At 44.2% G+C, this 19,983-nt stretch overlaps 1 protein-coding gene and 3 non-coding genes across 4 annotated transcripts; 1 reads left to right on the forward strand and 3 right to left on the reverse strand.

Moving 5' to 3' along the window:
- The first annotated feature begins 5,239 nt into the window (after positions 1 to 5,239).
- On the forward strand, positions 5,240 to 7,186 carry BORCS6 (BLOC-1 related complex subunit 6). The gene has a single exon (XM_037164985.2). It carries the CDS (start codon positions 5,341 to 5,343, stop codon positions 6,505 to 6,507), a length of 1,167 nt encoding a protein of 388 aa, XP_037020880.2. The 5' UTR covers positions 5,240 to 5,340; the 3' UTR covers positions 6,508 to 7,186.
- A 1,127-nt stretch (positions 7,187 to 8,313) lies between these two features.
- Positions 8,314 to 8,387, reverse strand: TRNAT-AGU (transfer RNA threonine (anticodon AGU)). The gene has a single exon. It is a non-coding gene; the product is annotated as a tRNA-Thr (tRNA).
- Positions 8,388 to 8,649: 262 nt separating this feature from the next.
- Positions 8,650 to 8,731, reverse strand: TRNAS-GCU (transfer RNA serine (anticodon GCU)). The gene has a single exon. It is a non-coding gene; the product is annotated as a tRNA-Ser (tRNA).
- A 327-nt stretch (positions 8,732 to 9,058) lies between these two features.
- Positions 9,059 to 9,130, reverse strand: TRNAW-CCA (transfer RNA tryptophan (anticodon CCA)). Its single transcript has one exon. It is a non-coding gene; the product is annotated as a tRNA-Trp (tRNA).
- Positions 9,131 to 19,983: the final 10,853 nt, after the last annotated feature.

The raw sequence follows: 19,983 nt of genomic DNA on the forward strand, positions 1-19,983 counted from the left end.
CTCTTCCCTCTGTCTAGAATGCATCCTCAATGATTTTGTTGAGCTGCTAAATTAACCAACCCTGATATCCTTGGACATTTTTCTATTATATGTATCTTTTACTAATTTACTTGTAAAAGCGGGGGATATTAATTTGTCATATACTTTGCCAATATTGTTTACCTTTCTGCAATTTTTCTTTCAACATAAAGTTTAGAGTAGCTTTTTCATAATGAAGTCTTTCATATAGTCTTTCATAATCTATCATCTTTTTCCTTTATGGATTTGATGTTTGGTTTTCTTTTGAAAACCTTTATTATCTCAAACTTATAAAAAAACATGCAGCTCTGTTTACCTTCAGTACTTTTCTTCTTCTTCATTTAAAATTGTCTTGTTCCCTGACAGGTGCGGCTCAGCACATTGAGTGTAGGCCTCCTAACTGAAAGGGTGCCGGTTCCACCCCGTCAGGGCACATGCCTAGGTTGAGGGCCAGGTCCCCAGTTCGGGGCATGCAAGAGGCAACCAACGGATGTTTCTCTGGCACATCGGTGTTTCTCTCCCTATCTGACCCACTTCCCCTCTAAAAATAAATAAATCATTAAAAAATAAATAAAATTGTGATCAGCCCTGCCTGGGCAGCTTAGTTGGTTAGAGCATCAGCCAATAGGTGCCAGGGTTGCAGGTTCCAAAATGGGTCAGAGCACATAAAAGTATTAACCAATGAATGTGTGAAAAGGTGAAGTAAAATGTTTCTCTCTTTTTCTCATCATTTAAAAAAATATTTTATTTATTTACTTGTAGAGAGATGCGGAGCAAGGAAGAAAGAGAGAGAGAAACACATGAATGGGTTGCCTGTCACAGGCCCCATTTGGGGACCTGGCCCACATGGCCCATAACCCAGGCATGTGTCCTGACCAGGAGTCGAACTGGCAACCTTTTGGTTCATAGGCCAGTGCGCAACCCACAGAGCCCCACCAGTCAGGACTCAAATCAATTTTTCTTAAAGAGGAAAACTGTGATGAAAGTGGAATTTATTTATTTATTTACTTATTTTTTGGTGTAAGGAATGAAATAATTGTTTTTTTGTTTTAGTTCAAATAGCTGGTCTCACACAATGTCTATAAATTGATTCAAAATGCCACCATTTTCTTCATACACTAAATTCCCATTTTCTTCATACACTGAATTTCCATATACAGGAACTGCACAGTTGGTAACAAAAGATAGATGTATTTCTGGGATAGCAGGAAAAACATAGGCCTTTAACAAGACACTTGTCCCTGATTACAGCAAAACACATTCTTCTCTAGCTCCAGGCACTGTAGTACAGGTCTTTTGGACCAAAAACATTTTTTATGAAATATTTCAGAGTATTCCAAAGCCTCACAAACAGAATGTGCATATGTGTGGAAATACGAGTCACATCAGATATCCAGGAGTGACCAAAAGTTGGTGACAGTGATAGGCAAACAGCAGCTGCAGTGCAGAGGTGGCAAATTTTATGTGTAAAAGTCTATGAAGTAATTAATTTAGGCTTTGCAAGCCATATGGCCTTTGCTAAAACTACTAAACTGTGGCATTATGAGTGAGCCTGGCTAGATGCCAATAAAACTTTATAAACATTAAAATTTGAATTTCATATAATTATATAAACTTTTCATATTTTTATATTATTTTTAAACATTAAAAATGCAAAAAACTCTCCTAAAGTATGGTATACTTTGACCACAGATATGTATCAGCCAGTTCACTACTGTAAATACGCTTGCTGTGTAAGACATATGACAAGAAATAACAGGACTGGTGTCACGAAACTTCTTCAGCTACATTAAGAAATAAGACTTGAAAAATAAGAACATCAACACTTAAGCATGGAATAGGGCTTGCTTGGTTTCTTCTGCATAACAAGGTAAAAACTTGTCTCTCAATATTTGTGTGTATTTAGCTTACAGATGATTTGTGCCATGAACAGGGGGGCATTTAATCAAATCAAAAACACAGGCATATAGAATTAACTTAATTAAAAAACTTACACAGAAGATTATAACATCAGACATGACAGAAAGAACTGAGTTTATTTACCTGGACAATTTGTGTGTGTCTGGCTTTTAAAACTTTTAAATAATAAATGTGCAGGAAAACTTAAAATGCAAAAAACATTCTTAGCTCACAGGCCACATAAAAATGGATGGGGAGCAGAATTTGGCCCACGGGCCATACTTTACTGGCCCCTAATGTAATGAACACTGTGGTCACTGACCCATAACCTCTCTTCCCTCCCCTATTGTGTTGCAGCTACTTGAGTTTGGGGTAATTGACCTACCCTAGATCCAGGGGGAGCACAACTTCTTCAATATAATCAGTTAATTCTTATCACCTTGCTGGAGTGATTGCTTGCAGACCTAGGCTGAAGTCAATCCGACAAATCAATCAGACTATATTACTGGCCAAAGTGACTATATTGGGTATGTGAACCAGTTGAGGACAATGAGATGTGATGGGACATTAACTGGGGCTTTGGGAAAGATGCACCCTTGTCCTTCTGTGAAGACTAATGGGAGATGTGGGAGTGTATCAGCCACGGTTCCTGTTGCACGTGTAAAAATTAATAGAGACCTCATTTCAAATGGACTAAGGAGGCTGGAAGAGAGGACTCTTGTTCAGGTGTCACTCAACACATAGTGCTGACCCCAACAGGAAGAGACATACCTTGCTCTCAAACCGCGATACTGCTTTACTACCTCAGCTGGGGAAAGAAATGGGAGACTGTCATAACTCAGCCAATGAAAAGTCACTATACTTCCAACTTGTAGTTTCCTCCAGTGGACTCTTCATTTACAACAGCATAAGTGCATAAAAGAGCAGTTCCTCTCCTTTGTTTCTCGGGACTTGCATGTGGTTTACCTTTAGCCCCATGTCCCAAAGTGCAATTCTGCATTGTTCCCAAACAAAGCCATTTTGCTGAAGAAATACTGGCTATTTGTTTAAGGCCAATACATGCAACAGAAGACAATCCCGGTTAATTTAAACAGAAAAGGACCTTACTAATAAGCATCCAGGGTAATTCTCAGAATCTCTAGAGTGCCAGGAATTTCTACGAGGACCATGCTTCGAGTCTACACAGCCAGGAAGGATTTCACTGCAGAAGTGGTGCAGTAGACCATGGTGCAGCCTGAGTCATGTACTAGGGAAGTTGGGAAAGGGACTGCTTGGTATTCCAGCTTAGGAGATGGGCTCTGCCTAGGAGACAGAAGAGTTCTCAAATGTTGGGACTGAGATCCTGGAAGGCCAGAAAGAATGACAAATGACCCATGTTGTGGACTGAATGTTTTTGTCTCTCCAAAAATTCACATATTGAAGTCCTAATATCATGTGATGATCGGAAGTGGGCTTTTAGACATAATTAATTTTTCTTTTGTTAAGATTTTATTTATTTATTTTTAGACAGAGGGGAGGGGAGGAGAGAGAGAAAGACAGGGAAAGAAACATCAATGTGTGTATGGTTAGCTCTTGCACACCCCAGCCATGTGCCCTGACTGGGAATCAAACCAGTGATCCTTTGGTTCACAGGCTGCTGGCACTCAATCCACTGAGTCACACCAGCCACGGCTAATAATTAGTTTTAGACGAGGTCAGGAGGGTGGGGTCCTCACGATAGGATTAGTGTCTTTACAAAAAATAAGCTAGCTTTCTTTCTCTACCACATAAGGACACATCTAGAACATGACTGGGAAGAGGGGCCTCACCAAGTATTGAATCAGCTGACACCCTGGACTTCTTAGCCTCCAAAACTGGAAGAAATGCCTGTTGTTTAAGAAAACCAGCTTATAGCATTTTGTTACAGCATCCCAAGAAGACTAATATAACCCCCCAAAAATGACAAATGACATGGCCATTTTGACACCATGAAGAAAGCCCAATTGGGTTAAAGCTGCCTCACAGACAGAAACCAAACCCTTCCTGACAGCCTTAGGGAACTGAATATAGGCTCCTCTGACATGCACTCAAGACCATAATTGCACGACATAACAAATCCCCTCCCTTTTTTTGTTGGTTCAACTGGTATTTTCTGTCACTTGCTGAGTAAAGAGAATCCATCTGCTGAGAGGTAAAAGGAACATAAGTGAGAAGGTCAATCTCGGAGAAAGGGAGAAAAGTTTAGAGCAGATCCTTGGTCTCATAGTATATTAGTCAGGATTCTGGGTTCAAGTGACAGAAACACATCCTGAAAGAGTTCAAGCCAAAAAAAAAGGGGGAGAGGGAATTAATCACTTGGGGTCATTTTCTTAATAAATATTTATTGAGCATCTACCATATATGAGACACTGTTCTAAATACTTGGGAGACAGATGAGCATAAAACAGACAAAATGCCTTAACCTACTTGAGCAAGCAAGCAAAGTATATTGCATGTCAGAAGGTGATAAGTACTACAGAGAAAGGGCAGGGAAGGAAGACTGGGAATTGCTGGGTAAAGTGGTGCAATTTTAAACAGGTTGTAAGGGGAGGCCTCACTGAAAATTTCAGGTAACATTTGAATAAGAACTTAAAGGGGAGAAGGAAAGAAGGAATATCCAAATTGAAAATTTTTCTTGGTAGTCTCAGCCTCACCCTCGCTTCCATAAAAGAGCAAGTGTAAATCTCTTTTTATGGAGGAGGGGGCATGTCTGTCCTGTCAGAGGAACAGAGAGGAGGAGGCCTGAGTGGTTCCACCAGGACCAGTAAAGAGAAAGAAGAGATGAGATCAGAATGGTACCAGGAATCTAACCTTTATGTAGGGACATTCAGTTATTGACTATTTTATCTAGTGGGAAAATCACATGCCATCCTCCAAGGGAAGAGACTGAAACGTGGAGGGGGCAGGAGAAAGAACGGAGTGGCAAAAGGCCAGGAAAGTCTTTAAATACGCTTCGCTGTCCACCGTTAGTCGCTCTCGATAGTTCATCTGCTAGGTCTGGGAGCCGAGGATGACCGTAAAACAATCCATATTCTGCTGAGAATTGTTTTCACCCTTCCTGATCAACTATGTGTGGTTCAGTCTCGACGATCCAAACAGGATATACTATTTCCATCCCAAGAACCTCTCTTACAGACCCAAAATCCAATCTCTACCTAGTATAGTTGCTAAGCAACAATTGTGGGCGTGACCATTGTGGGCGGAATGAGCCTGAGCCCAGTCCTAGGAGGACTCCGAAATTTCAGGAACTTCTTCTTTAAGATCCGCCTCCTCAACTTTTCGACGGGGTGGAGCGATGAGAGCAGCCATCACCTCCTTATCTCCATCCCGCTGGCTCTCCCTAGTGTCTAGCTGTTTAATAACAGCTCTTTTTCCGGGACTTCCTGGTCGCTGTTACCAATCAGAATGCTGTTCCCGTCCTTTCCATTGTCAGCCCGCAGCCAGTCGGCGCGCTTCTACCAACGCCCCTTAAAGGCGCCGCCAATGCCGCGGGAGCCGGCGGGTCCTGCACCCAATTGCAGTATGGAGGCGTCCCGCGGGCGGCCTGGGCCCGAGGCAGACCTTCTGCCTGTGGGGGGACAGCAAGCCGCGATCTTTGGCGGCGGGACGGGCGGAGTGTCCTCTGAGCCGCCCTCAGGCTTCCGGGTGTCGGGGGAGGAAGAGTCCGAGAACGTTGGAGGCTCGAGCCGCCACCCTAGGGCGTCCCCGAAGACTTCGAGCTGCAGCGTCGTCCAAGGGCGGAAACCGGAGGCTCCGGAAAACCATCCCGGCCGCGCAGTGACGCCGCGTGCACCCGGGAGCCGCCGGGGGGCGCCAGGTCTTGAGCACGACCTGCACGGGTCTTCCCTACGCAAGGACCCTGAGCCGCCCGAGGACAAGCCTGCATCCGAAAGGGTCTGCCGTCGAGGGAGCCGGGGAGGCGGCGGGATGGATGTTGAGCAGGAGGAGGATGACGAGGGGGCGGCCGGCAGGGCTGGCAGATTGTTCTCCAGCCGCCTTCAGGACAGTCGCAGCCTGGATGGGCTGAGCGGGGCTTGTGGCGGCTCCGGTTCCGCAGTGGGAGCAGAGTCTGGTTCGGGCGGCGGGCGTCGAGCCACCATCTCCAGCCCGCTAGAGCTTGAGGGCACGGTGAGCCGTCATGGCGATCTCACCCACTTTGTCGCCAACAACCTGCAACTCAAGATCCGTCTGAGCTGTACCTCTCAAGCCCCGCCCCCTGCTCTTCCTAGTTCAACGCCCTCATCCATTCCGGCCATTCCCCCCATCGACCCCGATGTGCTGCGAGACCTGGAGCGGCTGAGTCGGGAGCTGGGTGGCAGGGTAGACCGTCTGCTTCGCGGGCTGGGTGGCGCGGTGCAGGAGTTGACAGCACTGAGCGTGGGCTGCATCCAGACCTACCGCGATGCCGTGGACTCCCTAGGCGAAGCCGTGGACATGAGCATCAAGGGCATGTACACCCTGTTGGCGCGCTGCGAGGAGCTGGAGAGGGCTCTGCAGCCGGTGCAGGGACTGGCACGCCAAGTCCGGGATATCCGACGCACCCTGGAGGTGTTGGAGGCTCTGTGCAAGTGACCATGAGGACAAGAGAGGCCAGGCCAGGGCCCAGGACCTTAGGATCTAAGGACTCTTCAAGGAGCTCTGGTGGGGAGACCAATATATTGGAGGCTCTTTCAGATAAATTTAGTAGGCCAGCGTCCATTCACTGGGCCTTATGCAGGAGCATATGGGAAAGTTCTAAAGCCTTTCCTGGTGGGAGGGGATAATGCTCAGCTCCTATTCAGTTGGCCATCTGTAGCTACCTTGTTCTTCCCTAGCTAGAGCACCGTACCTGGGAACCCAGGGCTTCCGGTCTGTGCTTGGGAATAATGACTGCCATATGTGATCAAGGAAGGAAAAACAGATGTCCCAGCCCCCGCTGTGGCCAGTCTGACTCCAGTGGCCACATCTAGGTTCCAGGGGCTATGGGAGCTTGAGTGGTCCTTGTCCACACACTATGCAGACAAGAATTCACACCTGCAGATGGAAAACCTCCTACTTCTGCCCACTGGCCCCCTACCATCCCATTTCAGCCAGAACCAGTGTGAAGCTAGAAAGAATGCATTGCATGGTAGAGGGGGTGAGTTGGGATGGGTCTCGCTGTTTCCAGGATTCAACAAAATTGTCCCTGGGTGTGAAGCCCACCTGTTGTGGAGTGTTCTGATTAGTTTTGGCTTTCTGAGTTTTTGTGGAATTAAAGTGCTGCTGCTGCTAAGGCTGAGGCTGTGTCTGTGTGGTGTTAACAGGAATTGATGAACCAAAGGAATTGGGAATAAGGGTCAGTCTTTTTCGTGGGGCTCCCTTGGGGCTGGGGCTGGGAGTAAGGTGGGAGTCCCAGGCTACATAGAATGTGGTTCCTGCTCTTAGATAGCAGGTCTGAGGGCAACTGCAAGGCAGAGATGTGGCCCAGAGATTCAATAAAAGCAGAAATGGAAACATGGTGCTTCAGGAGAGAAAGGGAAGGAATTGTTTTCTCAGATCCTAACATAGACAGTCAGGGACTGGGTGAATTGGACATCTTGTCTGTGAAGAAAGACAGAAAACACTTGTTAGCTCCATTCCTGCCCCCATTTCCCTGCACTGATCAGTGGCCCATGTATGGTTTGAGACAATCTTTATTCCACCTCTGGCACCTTTCTGTTTACATTTCAGAGTTCCAGCAACCACCAGCCATGTTATGGTCAGATTTAGGACGATCACAGAAAGAGCTCCAGTTTCATTGAAACTTCCTCCTCTCCCTGAAAACACTAGCACTTTGGACTGTGACTCAAAACGTTTCTTTTGTATGTGAAGAGTTTTGAATGTGGAGTTCTGATGTTGGAAACAGTCCACAAGCCTTCCCCTATAACAAAAAATTAACTCAAAAAGAGCATTAAAGAAAAAAGGAAAGAAATGTCCTTGTGCCCCTTTCGGGGATGGAGCCCACGACCTTGGCGTTATTAGCACCACGCTCTAACCAACTGGGCTAACCGGCCAATTGTGAATATATCTGACATATAATACTAAATAGAATTTGCATTACTTATGAATCCTGTCAGGAAAACTTTAAAAATGAGTATGGTTGTGAACAGTAAACCACCGAACATTTCAGAAGCTAACAGCCAAGACACAACACTAACGAGCACAGATAATGCGACTTTAGCGCTTGGCAGCAGGCAGAGGCACAAAGAGCTTGATACTGACGATGCGTTACATACTGTTCAGAAACACAAACAAATAAAGAACACGGCCTGCTTGATTCCCGGAGAGAGGATGGACACGAAGGAAGTTTTACGAGCTAGATGCTAGGAAGCTCAGACTCCTCTTTTCGGGGTGTCTTAAGCAAAAGACAGAATACTCCTGAGGCACCGCTGGGATTCGAACCCAGGATCTCCTGTTTACTAGACAGGCGCTTTAACCAACTAAGCCACAGCGCCTAACAACAAAGGACCAGAGCCTCTATCTTTGGCCAGGTCAGCTCCACGGTATATGCGTTAAGGTAAAGATCTGGCAAAAAAAAAAAAATGGCCAGATCTAACCCGTTCGGGAAAATGGAGTAGAAGAGATAATGACCACCATCAACTAGTGGGAGGGAATGAAAGGGAATGGGGTGGTGGGGTAACTCGACGTATGCAGAAAGTAAGAGCGGAAATTCTACCTTCCACATAAAACTTGCTGTAAGGGATGATAGCGATAAACCGACGAGGATGGGATTCGAACCCACGCGTGCAGAGCACAATGGATTAGCAATCCATCGCCTTAACCACTCGGCCACCTCGTCCACAAGGTTCCTGTGCTGCCTGTTTTTCTGAGGACTGATCTCCTGCTCCTCAATTAAAAACTGGATCTACTCAGGTCGCTGAAGGATTTCATTCCTTAAAATCCTACCCAGCACGGCGGAGATGATACGCAGGGTGTTGAACTGACCCAGCAACAATCTCGCCTGCACGATCACCACACTCCATGGGTTGAACTACCTGGAACATGCAGTAGTCCTCGGGAACTCCGCAGTCAGCCCAGATCCATGATAGTGGACCTGCAGCAAAATCCACCTCGCGATTTTTGGCCTCCCGTCATGATCGAAATATAGAAAAAGCATTAAAAAGGCTGACCCCGACGTGATTTGAACACGCAACCTTCTGATCTGGAGTCAGACGCGCTACCGTTGCGCCACGAGGTCGACCGGCCACGCAGTTCTTCAGATTTTCACATAACCTAATAGCTTGGTTTCCAGGTTATCGGGCTCTCAGCGATAGAAGAGTAAGAGCCGAGGGCCTGAGTTTGCGGCGTGGGGCCTGCGCTCTCTCACCCGTGTTTCTGAAGAACGAGCAGGGCACACCGACCCAGCAGTGGCTTTACGAGTTTCGGGCTCAGCGGTCCCTCCTGCCCCTCTCCGGGCGTCCTGCAGAGGAGCCGGTGGCCCAGAGCTGTACGGGGGCGGTTCCCAGAGCTCACAGCACGACGAAGGCCGGCCTGCGCAGAAACGGACGGAAGAACCAGACCCATGAGAGAGCCATGAGAGAGCCCAGGGCTTCTGAAGCGGTGAGATTAGCTCCTCCAGCGAAAAGTCTCCTACCTTGGCCGCACGTTACAATCGCTAGCGGCGCCTCCCAGATAGCAATGCACAAGCTCCATATGCGAAGAGTCTGACTTAAAAGTCCAGGGTAGAATTCCGAAATCGATCACTTTATCACTTTTGACACTTCTGGAGAGTAGTTTACATACGATGAAATGCATAGATCTTAAGTGTATATTTTGATGCTTTTTGACAAATGTAATTCAGAACATTTTCATCACATAGAACATTTCCCTCATGCCCAAAACTCTGTCTTATCCTTTCCCAAGCGATCCCCGCCTCTCCCTTCCTAGGGGCAATCACTGTCCTGATGCTGATCACCATTAACAGCTGTCTTTAATAATAATTTAAAAAAAAAAAAAAAAAAAAAACACCTCTCCAGGTGAGATAGAGCTGGGAACCTCTATACCAGAAGCTGGCAGAGAACTCCATTTGCTTCATGAAGGACAAGAAGAGTTCAACAGGCCAATATGGCGAAAGAGATCATGCTAGATCTCACTCTTTTCCTTCCAAGCCAATGTCTGCGTTTTCTGCACAGTGGCTCTCTAGAAAGTTATCAGGGACTACAAACATGTCAAAGCCTATTTGACATGTTTGTAGCGGCCATTATTTGACTCAGGCAACCACTTCTTTAAGAGCCTTTTTCTCCCTCGCTTGTCTTGACTCTCGTTTGCTGGCCTTCTGCTAGCTTTAATTCCCCCCATCCCTCACCCAGGCTCTTTGTTTTTCTTAGAGTTCTTTCCTCACACGTCTTCCCTGGATTTAGCCATCACCTGTGCTGTGTGCTAAGGGATTCAGATGGCCAGTGCCCACTTGACTTTTGTCATCCTTCATTTCCAGTCCTTCTGCACTCCCAGTCAGTGGCCTTGACTTTTCCTCCTCCCTTACTTCCCATTTCTAGTCACCAAGAACTCTCAATTCCATTTTCCTCCATAATTCTTATGTCAGCCCTCGTTTCCCATTCTGATTGCCAGCCCCTCAGTATCTCTCTCTGGGTCATCGTAACAGACCCCTTTATGATCTCTCTGCCTCCAAGAGTCAAGTAGAATCATCTTTTAAAAATGGAAACATGATCCCATCACACCATGGCTTAAAAATTGGGATTAAGTCATAACTTATTGGCTGGGCCCCTAGTGCCAAGAGCTGCTATCTCTTCTCCTTCTTTTTCTTTTATTTTTGATTTTCAGAAAGCGAGAAACATCAATCTGGTTTTTTTGTTTATTTATGCATTCACTGGTTTCTTCTTGTATGAGCCTTGGCTGGAGATGGAATTCATAACCTTGGTGTATAAGGACAATGCTCTAACTAGCTGAACTACCCAGCTAGGGCCATCCCAGGGCCAAGGGCTTCTTAAGCACGTGAGCTCTAGAATCAGGTTGCTAGGGTTCACATGCAGGCTTTGCTACTTGTTATTTAACTTGGTCTAGTTATTGAAACTTCCTCTGCATCAGTGTCCCCATCATTAAAATAGTAAAGGTTATAACAGCTTACTCTTAGTTTATTTACTATTGGGAACTACCCTGCCTGGTTTCAGGAACTGTAAACCCCCCATGGCTAAGGCTGAGTGAGTGACCTTCGGACCTTAAGCCACTAGGAGACAAAGCTTATCTCCCTTGCAGGAGTGCTGCTTCTGCTCCTTTTTTCATAACTGGCCCCCAATGCTTGATCAGTTAGCCAATGATGGGTAAGATTCCCCAAGGGGGGAACCACCTAAGACAGGCATGATCATGTGGAGGCCCCAGGGAAGGACTTGGGGGGGCTATGGAGAAAGGGGGTGATGGACCCTAGCCCCTCAGCTTTGACAAAGCCTGAGTCCTCAGTCTGTCTTCAAGAAGTCTCTGAGAATTCCTTTGCTATCTGCCTCCTCTGCCTGACTGAAGCCTGAAAACAATGACTGAGGCTGGTGCAGCCCTGTGCTGGGAATGGGGGGCTCCTCGGTGATTAGGCCTGAGAAAGGATATGTAAAATCCTGTAAAACCTGCTTTGATAAGAATGCTTTGCTAAGTTAACTAATAAAGGCTTGGGCAGAAAATGAGTTTGTTTTCCCAAAGTTTGTGGACTTTTAGCTGATAGACCCTGACTTAGAAGAAGCCCTAATAGTTCTTTTATGCTATCTACTGTTTACTGCCTGACAATGATTAATAAGTTGTACCTGAACTCCTGTGCAAAAAAACAATAAAAGCCTGTCTAGGCAAGGGTTGGGGTGCTCTTCCCTTGAGAGGGTGACCAGGCCATTCTGAGGCGCTCCCCCCTTGAGGGAGTAGCCTTGCTGTCCCTTTTCCTCCACAGGACTTGGTAGTCCATGTGAGTTTGTCTTGATTTTCCATCCATAATGCTGCGGACACTGCAGGCCGGTGCACATGTCAATTTACTACAGATAAAGTACTCAGAGCCAGGCTGGTAATAAACACACAATTAAAATGGCTGTTATTATTTTTAATATCTGCCCTTTCCTGATTCTTCAGCTGCTGCCTCCTCATCTCCCATGTGAAAACCATGCTGACTTATTTACAATCGCCTAAACTCACCTTGGTCCCAACTGTCTCTGTGCCACTATCCTTGGTAGTATTATTTGGTGGTCTTCCCAATCCTTCCTGATCCTTATATAACCTTCAAGACTCAATTCAAAAGCTCCCTTATCCCCACTTCACCCCCTAACTGAGGGAAGAGACCCTTCCTGTGTCTCTCCCCAAGATAACACGTAAAGTACTATCTTTAAATTGGTTACTTGGTTATTACCTTTGACTACACTCTTGAGTTGCTCTGGTGTAGAAAATATGTATCCCAGCACACAGTACAATTCCTGGAATACAGTGGATATTCAAAAAGCATTTGTGAAATTTAGGGATAGCTTTAGCAAAGCATTATAGTGGGCAAGATCCTGGCATATTGAGGGAGTTGACACGTCTGGGTAGATGAAAAGTATGCAGTGAGTTGGAAAATTTTGCAAGAAATGGAGGTTGGGTCCATGAACATGGTACCACGGAACATGAACTTGATCTCTAGGCTCAGAATTTACTGCAGGTATGAAGTATGATCAGTCCAATGTCACCATTCAGAATACTCTCTAATGTTTAAAACTCCTCTATTCATCCCACCGGTTCCCAAACTTCAGAAACCAATAAAGTATTCCATCCAGAGCATCATTGCTCAATATGGTATTCGCTAGGATGGCTATTCAATATGGGGCTATTCAAATTAAATTAAAATGTTAAAAGTCAGTTCTTTAACCCTACCAGCCACATTTCAAGTGTTGAAGAGCCACATAGAGCTAGCTGGCTATCAGGATGAGCAGAGGCAATGTGAAATATTCCCAATGTCACAGGAAGTTCTACTGGACAGCACTGATCCAGAGGCCTGTATGCTCTGTCACCAGGGTTATTTGTTTTCCTTCTCATTTTTTATTTTTAAGTTGGACACCAACATTTATCATTGGAATAAGGATCTGAAGTACTGGCTGCTCATGTTTTAACAAAAAGCACAGATACCCTGTAATACTGGACTTTGATCCCCTCAGGACAATTGACTGAGGCTAGCAGCTGCTGACCATGCTCCTCACCTCTCCATAACTATTACACAGGCTTTAGAATGGGCATGGGCTCTCCTGGGCTTTGTTTTGTTTTGTTTATCCCCCTGATCTCAAGAAACTTCAATTATATATTGCATTCATTTGTGTTCTAATACAGGAGATACAATAACTGAGCAAAGTAATAAACCAAATGTTCACAGATTATAATGAGGACTAGTGAGTGAGAAGCAAGAGACAGATGATGAAGAGCTCAGAGTCTTAAGTCAGCCTGGGTTTGAGGCCTCTCGTCATCAGTTACAGGATCTTTGACCCGAGATAGGTAACTATGTTGTTCCATGTGTTTCCAATTTCCTTATCTATGTCTCAATATTTTTAAATTATTAATTTCGGCCAAGATGGAGACGTAGATGGAGGATCCACCTCGCCTCTGTGCACAACCAAATCTAAGAACAACTATTTTTAACAGCAGTCACAACCAAGCCACACGGAAAATCGACAATACGGAGTCCAAAGGACAACTAGATACTCGGCTGGACCGGTACGAGGAGCGAGGCCAGCAGCGGAGCAGGTTAGCAAGAAAAAATTCCCGGGGCGGTGCGCGGTGCGCGCAGGGAACCGAGGGCGTGATTGCGAGCGAGCTGGCTGCCGGAGCGCACAAAGAAGGGGCCCGGTGGGTCGCTCAGTCACGCGCATTTACGTGCGGAGAATCCAGTGAGAAGGGAAGCCGGCGCGGGGCAGCAGGCTCGCGCAATTCCGATCGGATAAACCCCAGGCGTGCAGAGTGACTGGAAGCGCTGGGCTAGCAGAAAGGACCGCCATTGCTCCCTCTCTGACCACGCCCCCACACACAGCGTCACAAACCAGCGACCTGGGTCGCCCCGTCCTGGTAAACAACTAAGGCTTCGCTCTGCTCACTTAACAGCACGAATAGACCAAAAATGGCTCTAGGACAGCTCAGAGCCCCAGAACCGATAGACCTAAGTGATGAAGAAATAGCCAGTCTTTCAGATGCACAGTTCAAAACACTGGTTATAAAGATCCTTACAGAACTGGTTGACTTTAGTCACAAATTAGAGAAACATATGGAAGCTAAATTAATTGAAATGAATGGGGATACAAAAGATTCCAATAGTAATGGAAAGAAAATTGGGACTCAAATCAAGGGAGAGAACCAGAAGGAAGAAAAAAATGATCAAATAGAAAGGAATGAAGAAATAAGAATTCAGAAAAATGAGAAGCTTAGGAACCTCCAGGACATCTTTAAACGTTCCAACATCCGAATTATAGGGGTGCCAGAAGGGGGAAAGGCACAACCACCAGTTGAAAAATTATTTGAACAAATAATAAAGGAGAATTTCCCCAAGATGGCAAAGGAAATAGACTTCTGAGAAATCCAGGAAGCTCAGAGAGTTCCAAAGAAGTTGGACTCAAGAAGGAACACACCAAGGCACATCATAATTACATTAGCCAAGATTAAAATGAAGGAGAGAATCCTAGAAGCAGCAAGAGCTAAGGGGACAGTCACCTTCAAAGGAGTTCCCATCAGACTGTCAGCTGATTTCTCAAAAGAGACCTTACAGGCAAGAAGGGGCTGGAAAGAGGTATTCCAAGTCATGAAAACCAAAGATCTACAACCAAGATTGCTCTACCCAGCAAAACTTTTATTTAGAATGGAAGGACAGATAAAGTGCTTCTCAGATAAGACCAAATTCAAGGAGTTCATCATCACCAAGCCCTTATTATATGAAATGTTAAAGGGACTTACCTAAGAAAAGGAAGATAAAAAAGATGAACAGTGAAAGGACAGCAAACTCACAGTTATTAAGAACCACACCTAAAACAAAAGCAAACTAAGAGGATAGCTAGATCAGGAGCAGAACCATAGAAATGAAGATCTCAGGGAGGGTTAGCAACAGGGGAGTGGGAGGAGGGGAAGGGGGGAGAAGGTACAGAAAATAAGTAGCATAGACAGTAGATAGAAAATACATAGGGGGGGAGGGTAAGAATAGTAGGGGAAATACAGAATCTAAAGAATTTGAGACACATGTTCATGAACTAAAGGGGGAAATGGTGGGGGAAGGGTATGCAGGGTGGAGGGGAAGGGAGGGGGGAATAGAGCAAATGTAATGGCATAATCAATAAAAATAAATAAATTATAAAAAAAAATATTAATTTCATGTTGTGTAAATTTCACATAGAAAAGAAAAGAAGGACTAATGAGCCAATTGAAGAGGTTCCCACTGGTCAACACAGAGACAATCTGAGCATCAAAAATAATAACTGCAATGGACTGAAACATACAAAAGATGATAAAATCTACAACTTCACAATGATATTAAAAATTACTAACTTATCACTTTTGAAGGATGCTGGGGAACCAACTCATTGTTCTGAAAACATAGGGGAGAAACACATATTTATCCAGTCATTCCTGTATAACCTGTATCTCAATGGAAACAATGAGTTAACAAGGGCACATTCTTATCTGTAGCAGAATCCCAGGTGATCAATGCAGAAGGAATGATAGAATTAGGACATCCCCATTTTGCACCCCCTCATAAAATAATGGAGGTAGGCAGTGATGATCAATTAAACCAGTACATGAAAAAGAGATGGCCACCTTCATAATAGTTTCCTCAGTCTGAACCCACTGCTCAGATTTAACACCAGGAAAAGAGAGAGGAGCAGGCATTAAGTCTCTCCCGCTGTACTGGGAAAAGTACAAGCCACCACTCATGATATATCTTACCAGAAAACTGAACATGAGACTAATCTGACAATAAGTTTACAGGGAACACAGGGACAGAGGAATAAATCAAACAACCTGGCCAGAATACAGCCTATAAATGGCTCAGTGTCTTCAACAGATAAACTGCAAGAAAACAGGGTGAAGGAGGGAGAAGGAAGAACCTGAGGTTAAAATAGACTTAAGAAACACAATAACCAAGTAAAATGTATGAACTATACGGGGACCCTGATTCAAACAAATTGTAAAAAAAAAAGGTGTGAGTGGGCAATCTGAACTACTTGGTGATGTCTGGGATCTACTTCAACTTCAAAATAACCTAGTAGGGCTAGGAAAGTACAGAGGAAGCAAGTTGGCCACATGTTGGTAATTGTTGAAGCAGAACGGTAGACTTCAAAGTGACTTATTATACTATTTTTAGTTTTACATGTGTTTAAATTTTTCCATGATAATTTTTAAAAATTCTTTTATGACTAGTTCAAATGTTATGACGTGTGGATTCCAGTGATGGACACCCAGTCACCCGCAGTACCTCCTATGACCACAGGCTGGCTTCAAAACTCAACATTTTTGAGACTTCTCTAGGGCAAGCTTCTGTGAATCAAGGACATGGAAAATGACAGGACAGACCCAACCACCTGCTCACTATTTATTAATTCACAGTGCGAAATGTGAAATGTGACTACCCAGTTTTTACTATCTAGTAGGTCTCCCAGACAGGAAGGCTATTATAAGCAGAATAATCCCCCAAATTTACAACTCCTAGAGCCCAAAATCTGTCATCCTTGCAGCCCTCCCTTTTTCTTACTTACCCACAACCCCATGTTCAGACCTTCTTATCTTCTTGGTTCCTTCCGTTTCATTCTACTTTCTTGACCCCACTGTGGTCCAATCTTGTCCCGTCCTTTCTGGATAACTCTATGGCTTCTTCACTAGCCTTCTGCTTAAAATCTTAAAATCCATTCTCCACGTTGCAACCAAAGTCATTTTCTAGAATACTAATCTGACTATAGATTGGTCAGATTGGATGCAAGGCCAGACATGACCCATCTCAGCTCACCCCGATCTTTTCTTCTCCTTCCATCACTAGGCTCCACACACACTAGCTTCTATTCTGTTCAACCAACTGGGCCTGTTCTCACCTAAAGACTTTTGCATTTGCTGTTCCTCCACCTGGAATGCTCTTTCCCCAGATTTTTAGTCAGTTAACTCCTCTTCATTCCCCCCCCTACACACACACACAAGGACCTCACTTTGCAAAAGCCAGTTCGGATCTTTCCTCACTTTCATCTTATGACCATGCTTCCTTCATCTGTGAACAGTCAGACTTGACAAACTGTCATGGGGGGAACTTGGCTCTGAAGGCCTGGGCTTTCTGTTCCCAGAACAAAGGGCATGTAAGTTACACAGGGAAGAAGAGTAAGAGGAGCCCTTCAGTCCTTGCATCTTGTTTATGCTAAGAATGTTTCCATGCATTCTGCGCTATAATTTCCATGTTGGAGAGTATGAGAAGCCCACCTCTCATTCTACTTTAGATGGCATCCTTGTTACTCATTTCAAGAGTCTCGTAGTGGTGAGGGTCACCTCAAGGGAGAGAAGCAGCTGGGTCCACTGTAATGGATGAGTTTCCTTGTCCCACTTAGCATGGAGGAGGTTTGAAAATATTTTCAGAATTTTGACATGGCCCAACAATTAAAAGGGAGAAACTCCCCTACATACCTGACAGCTGGGAAACCAGTGTGGATAACACTTTATTATCATCCTATGTTTTTTGAGTAGAAAATAGAGACTTTGCTGAACCTCACTCTTTTAAAAATAATTCCTCTGAAAAGTCTAAATGATTGCCATTTTTATTTTATGAGTTTTGGAGGCCTTGTCTCTACTATGAGGAAAGGATGGTGCTGCCCTCCAAAGAGGTGGGCATGAAAATGAAATTATATGGTTTCGATACACAGTGGTCTAACATTTAGAGACCCTCAATCCTAGAAATCATTCCTTCTTTTTGTAAATCAATTTAATATGTCAGTGATAATACTGTGTAAGACCTGGAAGGAAGACTTTAAAAGGGCTCATCATGTAAAACTTATCAAAATAATTCTATTTGCAGAAAAGTTGCAAAAATAATGCAAAGAATTCCCATGTGCCTCATTTTATCATTGCCTATGTATTGCTACAGAAACACATATTTTTTCTTTTTTTAAATATATTTTATTTATTTATTTATTTTTAGAGAGAAGGGAAGGGAAGGGAAGGAGAAGGAGAGAAACATCATTGTGCAATTGCCTCTCTCACACCCCCAACTGGGGATCCAGCCCACAACCCAGGCATGTGCCCTGTCTGGGAAATGAACTTGCAACCCTTTGGTTCAAGGGCCTGTGCTCAATCCACTTAGCCACACCAACCAGGGCGCATATTTCTTCTAAATTTGAGAGTAAATCGTCCTACTAATGTCCTTTATAATTAAAGAAATATCTTTTTTCTGGTCCAGATCCATTGGGATAACACATGAAATCTATCATGTTAAATTTGTCAAGTCTCTCTAGTCTCCGTTAATCTGCAAGTGTTCCTGTCTTTGCCTTTCATGATCTGAGGAAACATCTTTTGACTATCTAAATTTTTTTACCCACTGGTTTATTACACCGTGGTCCTGAGAGAGAAATGCGTTACCTCTCAGTTTTGACCACATTTCCTAAAACAAAGATTAAGAATAACCCATTTTCAAAGAGCCTTTCCTTGATCAGTATTATTCTACCAATTCCCTTTAATTTTTTTCTTTTTACAGCAGCTTTCTCTATGGAGCACATGGTTACCTTTCCCCATCCCCTTTCACCAGACATATTTTCCTTACTTATTATCTCTTTCTCCTAAGATTTAAGATCCCTTCTTTTGCCTCTGCAACTTGTTTCCTGAGACTGTTTCTTCTACAGCTCATTTCTACCTCTGTGACTATCTAAATAAACTTTTTCTTACAGTTTGAAAAAATAAATTTATTTACAGCACAAATTACCATAGTTTTCAAATTATAAGACTCACTTCCCCTCCAAATTTGGGAGGAAAATGGGGGTGTGTCTTATAGTCCGAATGTAGCTTACCTGGCTAGTAAGTGTAGTTTACATTTACACTGGTGAAATATTATGTTATTTATGCTATTAAACATTTTACTACATGTTTTGCTTCAAAAATTTTTTTTATTTTCCTCTAAAACCTAGGTGCGTCTTATGGTCTGGTGTGTCATATAGTCCTAAAAATACGGTACCATGCAGATTTATTTGTTTGTATGTTTCTTGTCTGCCTGCCTGACTAGGCTGTAAACTCCATGACAGCAGAGACTTCTGTCTTCTTCCTCAAGAACAAGAGCCCCTCATAGCCTGGCACTTACTAGCTGGTCAATGAATATTTGTTGAATGAATAAATAATAAATAAGTCAGAAATGTCTCTTAGACTTGTAGCTTAGACAAGCTTAAAAGCACTGAGATAGGGAGTGGGGAGAGATAGTTCTTCTGGGACAGGGATGTCCCCATGATGTTAGGGTTGGGCTTTGAGCAATAATTGCAGGCGAGAACTTCCTGTTTTTCAGGGATCCCCTGACAAGGTTAGTGAAGTTGCCAATAGTAAGAAGTTCTTGGACTGCAGATGGGCAAAGTCAGGTGTCACTGGACAGGGACTGGGACTGAGGCAGGTCTGCCCTGGCGCTGGCAAAATCTGGAATGTGTGGGTTCTTTCTTTTTTTAAGATTTTATTTATTTTTAAATGGGAAAAGGACTTGAACAGACACTTCTCCAAGGAGGACATACAGAGGATCCAGAGACACATGAAAAGATGCTCAATATCGCTAGCTATCAGAGAGATGCAAATTAAAACCACAATGAGATACCAATTTACACCGGTCAGAATGGCTATCATAAACAAAGCAACAAACAACAAATGTTGGAGAGGTTGTGGGGAAAAAGGGACCCTAGTTCACTGTTGGTGGGATTGCAGACTGGTACAACCATTATAGAAAACAGTATGGAATTTTCTCAGAAAAATAAAACTCGACCTGCCTTTTGACCCAGCCATTCCACTGCTGGGATTATATCCTAAGAATCCTAAAACACCAATCCAAAAGAACCTATGCACCCCAATGTTCATAGCAGCACAATTTACAATAGACAAGAGCTGGAAACAACCTAGGTGCCCGTC

This window comes from Artibeus jamaicensis, unplaced genomic scaffold, assembly GCF_021234435.1.
Source record: "Artibeus jamaicensis isolate MK-2021 breed Jamaican fruit bat unplaced genomic scaffold, CSHL_Jam_final contig_781, whole genome shotgun sequence".
NCBI lineage: Eukaryota > Metazoa > Chordata > Mammalia > Chiroptera > Phyllostomidae > Artibeus > Artibeus jamaicensis.

What these genes read in the sequence shown, in the direction of transcription:
- BORCS6 (XM_037164985.2), top strand. Translation starts at nt 5,341, where the DNA reads ATGCTGTTCCCGTCCTTTCCATTGTCAGCCCGCAGCCAGTCGGCGCGC.